The sequence below is a fragment of the Babylonia areolata genome, chromosome 6, assembly GCF_041734735.1.
Source record: "Babylonia areolata isolate BAREFJ2019XMU chromosome 6, ASM4173473v1, whole genome shotgun sequence".
NCBI classification, from domain to species: domain Eukaryota; kingdom Metazoa; phylum Mollusca; class Gastropoda; order Neogastropoda; family Buccinidae; genus Babylonia; species Babylonia areolata.
This window is the reverse complement of record NC_134881.1, coordinates 28930004-28942503: the sequence shown is the minus strand read 5'-3', so window position 1 is coordinate 28942503 and position 12500 is coordinate 28930004. Positions and strand designations below refer to the sequence as shown.

Below are 12500 nucleotides of genomic sequence, written 5' to 3'. Positions count from 1 at the left end.
GACTATCCACAAATGACCTCTGGTGGCCCAGCTGGGGTAAAGTTTGAGGCTTGCTACACCGGAATTCCATAGTCGATCTGGACTGCACTGTTCTCACCAAGAGAGCGAACAGTGTCTTTATCATAATTATTTACAAGCCGCACGGTTTTTTGTTTGTTTTTTTTCTCTCCACGGAGGTTCCATTCAAGCCGCGACCAATGCTAAACTTTCCGGAAAACCAGGCAGTGTAGGCAAGATGTCTCGTCAAATGGACTGGTGATTGTACTGTATTGTATCGCGTCGTATTGTATCGCGTCGTATTGTATCGTAATCGTAATCGTGTCGTATCGTATCGTATCGTATCGTATCGTATCGTATCACATTGCATCGTATCGTATAGCATCGCATCGCATCGCATCGCATCGCATCTCATTGTATCGTATCGTATAATATCTATCGTATTGTATTGTATCGTATCACATCGTATCGTATCGTATCGTATTATATCGTATCATAATCGTAATCGTATCGTATCGTATCGTATTGTATTGTATTGTATTGTATTGTATCGTATTATATCGCTGCATATCGTGTCATATCGTATTGTATTGTATTGTATCGTATCGTATCGTATCGTATCGTATATAGCATATCGTATCGTATCGTATATACCGTATCGTATCGTATCGCATTGTATCGTATTGTATCGTATATAACGTATCGTATATAGCGTATCGTATCGCATTGTATTGTATCGTATCGTATCGTATATAGCGTATCGTATCGTATCGTATCGTATCGTATCGCATCGCATTGCATAGTATCGTATTGTATCGTAATCGTAATCGTAATCGTATCGTATCGTATTGTATCTTATTGCATCGTATGGTATTGAATTGTATTGTATCGTAATATATTGTATCGCATCGTAACACATCGTGTCGTATCGTATTGTGTTATTACTTGTCACAACAAATTTCTCTGTGAAATTTGGGATTCACTCCAGGGAGAGCGAGCTCGTCGCTACAGCGCATGCAGCGCCACTATCTGTTTTCTTCTAATTTTTTTTCTCCTGCCTGAAAATGTACTAGTTTTCTGATCTAGTTGTAGTATTTGCTGACAGAGACAGTCATAAACTTCTTCAGCCGAACTTCAGTGGCGTGGTGGCCTTGTGGTAACGTTTCCGCCTAGGAAGCGAGAGAATCTGAGCACACAGGTTCGAATCTCACACTCTCGCCAGCCCCTCCTCTCCCCACCCCACACCCTTCCCCCCCGGCCACCCTCTCCACTAGACCTTTACTGGTGGTGGTCTGCACGCTAGTCATTCGAATGAGACGATAATCTGAAGTCCCGTGTGTAGCATGCAATTAGCGCACGCAACAGAAGAGTTGTCCATGGCGATTTCTGTAGTAAAAACAAATACGCTTGCACGCAGAGTAAAAAACAAACATAGAGTTTGTAAAGGCGAGAGCTGTGGTAGTGCTGGCACAGCATGGTAGCGACGGTCGCTTTCCCTGTGGTGAGCAGCCTGAATTTCACACAGCGAAATCTGTTGTGTCAAAGAGTAAAAAACAGCACAGCACATCTCAGCAAACCACAGCACCGCACAGCACTGCACAGCGCAACGCAACGCAACGCAGCACAGCACAACACAGCGCAGCACAAAGCTGCACAGCACAGCACAGCACAGCACAGCACAGCACAGCACAGCACAGTACAGTACAGCACAGCGCAGCACAACGCAGCACAAAGCTGCACAGCACAACACAACACAGCACAACACAGCACAGCACAGTACAGCACAGCGCAGCACAACGCAGCACAGCACAGCACAGCACAACGCAGCACAGCACAACACGACGCAGCACATTACAGCACAACACAGCACAGCATAGCACAACACAACACAGCACAGCATAGCACAACACAGCACAGCACAGCACAGCACAACACAAGGCAACAACACAACAGAAAAATCCTTCCATTCAAACTGCAGAGGGAGTCCAAAACGTTTCCCGACTTTATTGTTTCGAACCAGCTGATGGGGGGTGGGGTGGGATGCCAATTGTACGCTTTAAAATAAACCCCTGACCTTTATCATTCAGCTGCTGGGGAGAGTCGATAAAACATCTTTTTATGTTGGAGGAATTTAGAAAAAAAAAAATCTCAGCTGGAAAGCAAAATGCAAAGCCTTCTTATACACTTCTTCTTCTTCTTATACACCTGGCAGGGAAGGGTCAAATCAAATCAAACAAATCATGTTGTTTATTTATAGTCCTGCCTATCACAAAGGAGCCCTGAGGCAGTGGTGAAAGTGAAGACGACGTGAAAGAAGAAGAAGACGACGACGACGACGACGACGAAGTAGTAGTAGTAGTAGTAGGAGGAGGAGGAGGAGGAGGAGGAGTAGAAGAAGTAGAAGAAGATTCAGTTCAGCTCAGTTCAGTTCAGTTCAGTTACTCAAGGAGGCGTCTACTGCGTTCGGACAAATCCATACACGCTACACCGCATCTGCTAATCAGATGCCTGACCAGCAGGGTAACCCAACGCGCTTTGTCCAGGCCTTGAGTGAGAGACAAAGGCAAAGAAGACAAGAGACAGACAGAGACAGAGTGAGAGAGAGAGAGACAGAGAGACATAGAGAGAGACAGAGACATAGAGAGAGACAGAGAGAGGTGGTAGAGATGGTGGTGGCGGTGGGGGAAGAGTGGTCGAGGTGGTTTTCAAAATTTTGTTTTATTTATTTTTGTTTATATATTTTATTTCTTTTTTTTTAAATTGTTTTTATTGTTTTTTTTATGTATGTATGTATATATATATATATATATATATTTTTTTTTTTTTTTTTCTCAAGGCCTGACTAAGCGCGTTGGGTTACGCTGCTGGTCAGGCATCTGCTTGGCAGATGTGGTGTAGCGTATATGGATTTGACTGAACGCAGTGACGCCTCCTTGAGCAACTGTGATATTGATACTGATACTGATACTGATACTGTCAACGACGACGACAGTGATGGTGACGGACGTTACATGACGAAAACGAACCACCCTACTACCTTTCATCTGACGTGGTCGCAAAACCACTCTCACCAGTCCACGTTCTTTTTCTCCCACTTGTTTCTGTTAACCTTTTTCGCTGCCAACACCGATCAATCCATCGGTCCTTCTGAATAGGATACGGCAATAATGCGGCTGTGTGCTTTCGTGAATAAAGGGTGTGGAGAGGGGCGGAAAGGGTGGGGGGGGGGGGAGGGGGGGAGGTGAGAGCCTATTGATAGCTTGACGTTCGCGTGGTATATTGCCCAAGGTAAAAAAAAAAAAAAAAAAAAAAATCGAAAGGCCGCGAGTAAAACTTCTATGGACTGGAGAAACCTCGAACCTCGAACAAACAATGGTATTGGAAATCCATGACGACAGAAAACCATTATGCATACGTGTGCAAACACATGAAAAGGCCAGAGAGACAGAGAGAGAAAGAGAGAGAGAGAGGTGGGGTGGGGGGTTGTGGGGGGTGGAGAGGGAGACAGAGACAGAGTGACAGAGAGACCAAGGAAGAAACAGAGACAGACAGAAAGAAAACGAGGCCACCCACCCTCATCACACCACCCCGCACATTCACTGTGATATATATATATATATATATATATAGAGAGAGAGAGAGAGAGAGAGAGAGAGAGAGCAAACAGACAGACAGACTTAGGGGCTATGGCCTTGAATAAAACGTCCACCCCCCCACCCCCCCCCACCTCTCTCTCTCTCTCTCTTGTAATTATATGTGTTCTTATTGATATGATGGGTATAAATGTTCAGGCATAACAGAGATTGACTGAGGCACAGAGAGAGAGGTTGGGGGGTGGGGTGGGGGGGGGGGGAAGAGAGAGAGAGAGAGAGAGAGAGAGAAAGAGAGACAGACAGACAGTGAAAAAGAAAAGACAGAGATGGAGTGAGGGAGGGAGAGAGAGGTGTGTGGAGGGGGGAGGAGGGAAAGAGAGAGAGAGAGGGACAGACAGACAGACAGTGAAAGGGAAAAGACAGAGATGGAGTGAGTGAGGGAGAGAGAGGTGGGGGTGGGGGAGAGGGAAAGAGAGAGAGAGAGAGAGCGAGAGAGAGAGAGAGAGGCAGAGAGACAGACAGACAGACAGACAGACAGAAAGGCAGGAAACAGACAGACATGAAGAAGAAGAAGAAGGTGATGACGATGTTGATAACGCAAACAGAAAGCAGAAACAAAAAGAAAAGAAATGAATCCAACCCCCCCCCCCCCCCCCCCCTGAAAATATTGTTTGTTCATTTAAAGTGAGAGAAAATGTCGATTAAGAAAATAAAAACAAATTAACAGCTACATGCCCTCTTTAACGCAGCTCTTTGTTTTAAATGGTGCTTTTCTTTGTTTCTTTTGCTTGTTTGCTTGTGGAGGAAGGTGGCAGAATGATTAAGACGCTCAGCTGCCAATACAGAGAGTCCGTGAGGGTGTGGGTTCGAATCCCGCTCTCGCCCTTTCTCCTAAGTTTGACTGGAAAATCAAACTGAGCGTCTAGTCTTTCGGATGAGACGATAAACCGAGGTCCCGTGTGCAGCACGCACTTGGCGCACTGAAAAAGAACCCATGGCAACGAGAGTGTTGTCCTCTGGCGAAATTACGTAAACTGAAATCCACTTTCATAGGTACACAAATATGTAAGCATGCACTCAAGGCCTGACTAAGCGCGCTGGGTTATGCTGCTGGTCAGGCATCTGCGCAACAGATGTGGTGTAGCGTGTATGGATTTGTCCGAACGCAGTGACGCCTCCTTGAGAAAGTGAAACTGTTTGTTTTGTGTGGATCCTGAACCGGAAGTTGTCGATACAACTGTGGGTGGATACAATGTCGCAGTTAGTTTATTCTTTTTACTTGTCATTGGTTTAAATAATCTTTAATTATTCAACAATACACATGATTACAATGCAATGAATGACAAAAGAGCATCAACAAGCCTAAAGCTTATACTGTGCTCACAACGTTGCACTTCAATTTTAACATGACGGCTGATGAACCATATTATTAATTGTATCAAATAACATTCATAAACAGTAAGTAATGAAATAATGAAATAAAATAAATAAACAAACAGTACATAATATAGTCAAATAATGCTAATATCAATATTAACATGAGATTAAATATATTATCACCAGAGTAATCGGCCTGATAGAAGAAAAACACGAAGGGAAAAAAAGAAGAAAATTTAGAAGAATGGTGGGTAAGGTGGTGGGGGAGGGGGAACAGAGGGGAGAGGAGAAATTCTGACAGATCATTGGCTAATCCATTCAACTTTGAATATTTGGTCAGTCAAAAACAAATCCAACATATATTTTACGAATAGAATCATGTTGTACCCTTTCTTCACAATACTATCTAAGCTCAAATCTATTTGAATCGGAGATAAACGTGGAACAAGCTCCCTGATAACCTCCGTCATTCTGATTCCCTCGCATCTTTTAAATCTCGTCTCAAAACTCACCTTTTCCCTCAGCAATAAGTTCAATTGTGGCAGGTCCACAACTACATGCATGTATATGAATGTGTATTGTGTGTGCGTGTGTCTATGTAAGTTTGTGCCTGCCTATGTGTGCGTATGTGTTAGGGTAGCTGTTAGATACACATGTATGTTAAAATGTATGTATGCAGTGTGTGTGTGTGTGCGTGCGTGCGTGTGTGTGTGTGTGTGTGGTCACATTTTGGTGTGTGTATGTAACATAGATATAATGTTTTATGTTATCAAAAGCGTTTTTGTAAAGCACCTAGAGCAGATTTCTGGATAGTGTGCTATATAAGTATCCATTATTATTATTATTATTATTATTATTATTATTAAACTGGTGAACAGTTTGAAATATGAATATATTTGTATGATTTTGGAGAACAGGATCTCCATGCAATAGAGTTTTAACGTGAATGTAGTTTGGAGATAGATTTAAGATTGTGTTTGCCCGAGCCATATGAAAGTCTTGACAAAATAATAAATAATGTTCAGCAGTTTCGCTTGCAGTGCCACATCACTTTAAAATCTTTATCTTTTTTTTTTCCAAAGCAGATAAGGTGTAGTGGAGAAAATGGATCATCAGTCCATACACGTTTGATATCTTCTTGAAACTGAAACAGAATCAGCTGTTTGTTTGTTTGTTTATTTGTTTGTTTGCTTTGACTTTCAGATCTCAACACCCAATGTTTTCAGTCACTTTTGTTTTTTGATTCCACTGAATGACGAATGAAGAAGTGTGAAAAATGCCTATGCCGAGTGGTGAATCCCTGTCTGTCTGTCTGTCTGTCTGTAACCCCCCTCTCTCGCTCTGTGTCTGTCTCTCTTTCTCTCTGTCTCTGTCTCTGTCTCTCTCTACTTTTTACGATGTTAGTTATGATGATGGTGATCATTCTTCGTTGTAGTAGCAGTAGATGTAGCAGTGTTAAAAAAAAATCATTGTTGTGTCGTTATCGTTAATGTTGTTATTGTTGTCACAAGGACAGATTGGAAGACTGGGCGATACCTAAAATCTTTATCCTCGAGTAATAAAGTTTCTGAATCTCTCTCTCTCTCTCTCTTTCTCTCGATCTACCTATCTACCTATGTATCGCTCTATCCATCTACCTATCTATATATATCATGTGCAAGTGGTCATGCACATACATGTATATACGTCTGTTTGCACGCCCTGCCTATTTCAGTTATTGCATTTGCCTTCATTTTTGTGAATATATTAATTTCTATATATAAAAAAAAATTATAAAATGCAGGGTTGGAGTAAAAAAATGTGTTTGGTCATTTCAAGTCCCTCGTAAAAGAACTCTCATTAATACTCTCTCTCTCTCTCTCTCTCTCTCTCTATATATATATATATATATATATATATAATTATATATACATACATATCGATAATCTAAACGGCGTAGTGTTTTTGTAATGTGACATTTCATTTCTATCAATATGCGACTATCTGTCATTTTCATGTGTACCCCCTACTTAGGGGCTATGGCCTTGAATAAAACTGTCTCTCTCTCTCTTGTAATTATATGATGTGTTAGTATTGATATGATGGGTTTTGATGTTTAGGCATAAATAATTATTTCATGATTTATATGCTCTTTAGTATGTGTTTGTATTGATATGTGTGTCGATGTTATATGCGTGAATATTTATTAATTGTGATTTATATGTGGGGTTTTTTTCTGTGCACTGTCCAAACCTTGGAGACGAACCGACTGAAAAAAGGCACATTACGCCCCCCCCCCCCCCCCCCGTCACATGTACTGTTAAGCTAATGACACGGTGCCAAAGTATCGCAAACCACTTATTAGTTTATGTTGTTTCAATTCTGTTGTTGTTGTTTTTCATTCTGTTCCATTTTATCTGTTTTGCACCATTTTGTTCTGATTAGTACCTACTATGTCACTAGAACTTTACAGCTGAAGACATTAAACAGTTCAGTGTTCAGTGTTCTCTCTCTGTCTCTCTGTCTCTGTCTCTCTCTCTCTCTCTCTCTCTCTCGGTGCAGTATTCTGGCACTTTATGCATGTGTGTTGAAATCACGCTTGCTTGAGTGTGGAAAGAATATGATTGAACACCCGTTGACAGACTTAGGGCATAGCAATTATCGTCCCCATGGAACGCAGTTGGCGGCGCTAAAATTACATCTCTGAATCAATTTGAGATTCGGGTTGCTGCTACTGCCGCTTTGTGGAGACGGCAGTAGTATTGCAACATGATGTTTTCGGTTAAGGACTTACTGTTATGGTTATAGACACACTGTTATGGTTAGGACACACTGGTATAAGACACACTGGCATGATTAGAGTCTCACTGTTATGGTTAAGGACCCGCTGTTATGGTTAGATACCTACTGTTGTGGTTACACACTGTTATGGTTACACACCCACTCTATGTTTACGCAGCCATTGTTGTGTTGTGGATATGGACCTATTGTTAGAAGGCAAGACTAACTGTCATCTCTCTCCATACGAACGGCGAAAGAGACGACGTTAACAGCGTTTCACCCCAATTACCACCATCAAAATATTGCAAGCGGAAGGCTCTTATACTGAAGACGTGAATGTTGACAAAGAATACCACAATTCTGACGACGGAAGCTAAAGGTTGGGTCATTGAGACACCCACTGGACATCCGAGGGGTCTGTGTAGAGGAGAAGAGAGGACTGGCCGTACTGAGTGAGTTAAAGACCAACTGTTGTGGTTGAGGACACACCGTTATGGTTTCAGACACAACTGACTGTCACGGTTAAAGTTCCACTGTCATGGTGTAAGACACACACGCACTGTCATGGTTAAGGACCCACTGCTATGGTTAAGGACCCACTGTTCTAGTTACAAAGCCACTGTTACGGTTGATGAACCATTGTTATGGTTAAAGACGCACTGTCATGATCAAGAACCCATTGCCGTGGTTGAGGACCCGCTACTAATGTTAAAAACACGACGTCACGGTTAAAGACCTACCGTTATGGTTAAGGACCCACTGTTATGGTTAAGGACCTACTGTTAAGGACCCACTGCTATGGTTAAGGACCCACTGTTATGGTTAAGGACCCACTGTTAAGGACCCACTGTTATGGTTAAGGACCCACTGCTATGGTTAAGGACCCACTGTTATGGTTAAGGACCCACTGTTAAGGACCCACTGTTATGGTTAAGGACCGACTGTTATGGTTAAGGACCCGCTGTTATGGTTAAGGACCCGCTGTTATGACTAAGGACTCGCTGTTATGGTAAAGAATCCGCTGTTATGACTAAAGACTCACTGTTATAGTAAAGAACCCGCTGTTATGACTAAGGACTCGCTGTTATAGTAAAGAACCCGCTGTTATGACTAAGGACTCGCTGTTATGGTAAAGAACCCGCTGTTATGGCTAAGGACCCGCTGTTATGGCTAAGGACCCGCTGTTATGGTAAAGAACCCGCTGTTATGACTAAGGACTCGCTATTATAGCAAAGAACCCACTGTTATGGCTAATGACCCGCTGTTATGACTAAGGACTCACTGTTAGGGTGAAGAACCTGCTGTTATGGTAAAGAACCAGCTGTTATGACTAAGGACTCGCTGTTATAGTTAAGGACCCGCTGTTATGGCTAAGGACCCGCTGTTATGACTAAGGACCCGCTGTTATGACTAAGGACCCGCTGTTATGGTAAAGTACCCGCTGTTATGACTAAGGACTAGCTGTTATGGTAAAGAACCCGCTGTTATGGCTAAGGATCCGCTGTTGCGCTCAAGTGCCCGTGGTGAGGTATCTCTGAGACCTTATCAACTGGCCACACAACTGGCCTGTCTCCCCAAAGTGTCGGTTCAGAACTGGACTGTCGGTTATGATTATGACTGCAACGAATTCAGCTTTGTGTGTGTGTGTGTGTGTGTGTGTGTGTGTGTGTGTGTGTGTGTGTGTGTGTGTGTGTGTGTGTGTGTGTGTGTGTGTGTGTGTGTGTGTGTGTTTCACACAGAGAGGACCCTCTTGGATTTATCGCATATCATGAAAATGAGCAATTTTGTTTCGACGTTAGTTTGTGTCGATAATTCCTTTTAACTGCAGTCAAAACACGCTTTCTGTTCCATCCAGATGGACACAGCGACGATGACAGACAACCAGCACCTCGTGACACCTCCGCAACCGCAACGCTGCCGGAAACCGGAACAGGATATGACGATCCGGGTGACGTCAGAATAGTGCAGGCGGGACAGAACAGAGACCGGGGAACCGGAGCAGATTATGACGATGTGGGTGACATCAGAAACAGTGTAGGCGGAACAGAACAGAGACTAGAAGCCATTGTAGGCGGAGAAGACGGGAGAGACCGAAACCGGAACCGGATGTGACGATCTCGGTGGCGCACACAGAAACAGTGTAAGCGGAGAAGACAAGGGACCCAGTGACAGAGGAGACAACCTGTATCCATCACCAGAGACTGAGAGGGGTGAGTCCGAAGTCGAAAGCCTGCCGCACCTGCTGGCGTAAGAGTAGTAGCCCTACACGTGGTAATAACTGTACCCGGGAGTGGGGGCACCTTGCTCACAGAAGGCGAGAGGGTGGAGAGAGAGAGAGAGAGAGAGAGAGAGTGAAAGAAATGCACACACCACCCTCCCTACACCTTAAAACTTCATCGTGCTTTCCAGGCAACCAGCAGAAAGCAGAATAAGTTTGTTACCCTGAGGAGGAGGAGGAGGAGAAGGAGGGAGACAGAAAGACAGAAAGGATGGGATGTGAGTTCGGCAAGCCACAGGTGATCACCATGTCCCCGGAGGAGCCCGAGGCCGAGATGACAGGGTTCAGTGACACGCAGATCGACACCATCCGGAGCACGTGGCCCCTTCTGTCCGGAGACCACGGGAGGGTGGGGGCCGACATCTTCAGCCGCATCTTCAGGGAGGCTCCCTCCGTGCAGGATCTGTTTCACCACTTCCAGTGAGTCCTCTGTGTGGTATCGGTAGCTTTGTGTCGCTGCTGTAAGTCGTCGTGAGTCTGGTGTTCTGCGTGTTGCCTGTGAAGCTATATTCTGTGTGTCGCTGTGAAACAATGTTCTGTGTGTCGCTGTGAAACAATGTTATGTGTTGCTGTGAAACTATGTTCTCTATGTCGCTGTGAAGCAATGTTCTGTGAAACTATGTTCTGTGTGTCGCTGTAAAACAATGTTCTGTGTGTTGCTGTGAAACAATGTTCTCTATGTTGCTGTGAAACAATGTTCTGTGTTGCTGTGAAACAATGTTCTCTATGTTGCTGTGAAACAATGTTCTGTGTTGCTGTGAAACTATGTTGTGCGTGTTGCTGTGATCTGGTCTATGTTCTGTGAATGTATGTTCTGTTTCGCTGTGAGTCTATGTTCTGTGTCGCTGTGAGTTTATGTTTCGTGTGTCGCTGTTAGTGTGTTTTCTGTGAGTTGCTGTGAATATGTTCTGTGTTCCGCTGTATTTATTCTATGTTTTGTGTGTGTCGTTGTGAGTCTATGTCCTGTGTTCCGCTGTATTTATTCTATGTTTTGTGTGTGTCGTTGTGAGTCTATGTTCTGTGTCGCTGTGATCTAGCCTATGCTCTCTGAGTCGCTGTGATATAGTCCATGTTCTGTGCGTCGTTGTGAGTCTGTTCTGTGTCGCTGTGATCTAGTCTATGTTCTGTGTGTGTTCCTGTGAGTCTATGTTTTGTGTGTCGCTGTTAGTTTGTATTCTATGTCGCTGTGATTCTTTGTTTTATACCGCTGTGAGTCTGTGATCTGTGTGTCGCTGTGGTTTAGTCTATGTTCTGTGTGTTGCTGTGATTTAGTCTATGTTCTGTGTTGCTGTGATTTAGTCTGTCCTGTGTGTTGCTGTGAGTGTATATCATGTGTCACTGTGATTTAGTCTATGTTCTGTGTCACTGTGATTTAGTCTATGTTCTGTGTCGCTGTGATTTAGTCTATGTTCTGTGTCACTGTGATTTAGTCTATGTTCTGTGTTGCTGTGATTTAGTCTATGTTCTGTGTTGCTGTGATTTAGTCTATGTTCTGTGTCGCTGTGATTTAGTCTATGTTCTGTGTCGCTGTGATTTAGTCTGTCCTGTGTGTTGCTGTGATTTAGTCTATGTTCTGTGTCGCTGTGATTTAGTCTGTCCTGTGTGTTGCTGTGATTTAGTCTATGTTCTGTGTCGCTGTGATTTTAGTCTATGTTCTGTGTCGCTGTGATTTAGTCTATGTTCTGTGTCGCTGTGATTTAGTCTATGTTCTGTGTAGCTGTGATTTTAGTCTATGTTCTCTGTCGCTGTGATTTTAGTCTATGTTCTCTGTCGTTGTGATTTGAGTCTTTCTCACTTACTTCCACTTCCACACGTACACGACCCTTTCCACTTTCAGCACAGAACTCGAAACAGAATCAGATATCTCACCAAATAACCCAATCATATTTCTCACCAATAACCCAGTCATACATCTCACCAAATAACCCAATCAGATATCTCACCAAATAACCCAATCAGATATCTCACCAGTAACCCAATCATATAACTCACCAATAGCCCAATCATATATCTCACCAAATAACCCAATCATATATCTCACCAATAACCCAGTCATATATCTCACCAAATAAGCTAATCATATATTTCACCAAATACCCCAATCAAATAGCTCACCAGATAATCAGATCAAATATCTCACCAAATGACCCAGTCACATATCTCACCAAATGACCCAGTCACATACCTCACCGAATAACTCAGTCACATATCTCACCGAATAACTCAGTCACACAAATCACGAAATGACCCAGTCACACATCCCGTCAAATAATCAAATCAAATAGCTCACAAAATAATCCAGTTAGGTACCTCACCAAATAACCCGGTTACATAACTCACCAAATAACCCGATCAAATAGCTCGCCAAATCAGCACATCACACAGCTCACCAAATCACTCGATCAAATGACTCACCAAATAACCCGACTAAACAGCTCACCAAATCAAATAGCTCGCCAAATAACCCACATTCATCTTTAACTTTGTGATTTCAT

General features: G+C 43.3%; 1 protein-coding gene across 1 annotated transcript in view; it reads left to right on the top strand.

The window, feature by feature from the left end:
• The window catches only part of LOC143283355 (neuroglobin-like), a 28133-nt gene that overhangs the window by 13570 nt on the left and 2063 nt on the right, over positions 1-12500 (top strand). The window contains exons 2-3 of the mRNA XM_076589562.1: positions 9583-9937; positions 10137-10425. Coding sequence (XP_076445677.1) covers positions 10217-10425 — 209 coding nt within the window. The 5' untranslated portion in view covers positions 9583-9937; positions 10137-10216. The remainder of the gene's footprint in view (positions 1-9582; positions 9938-10136; positions 10426-12500) is intronic.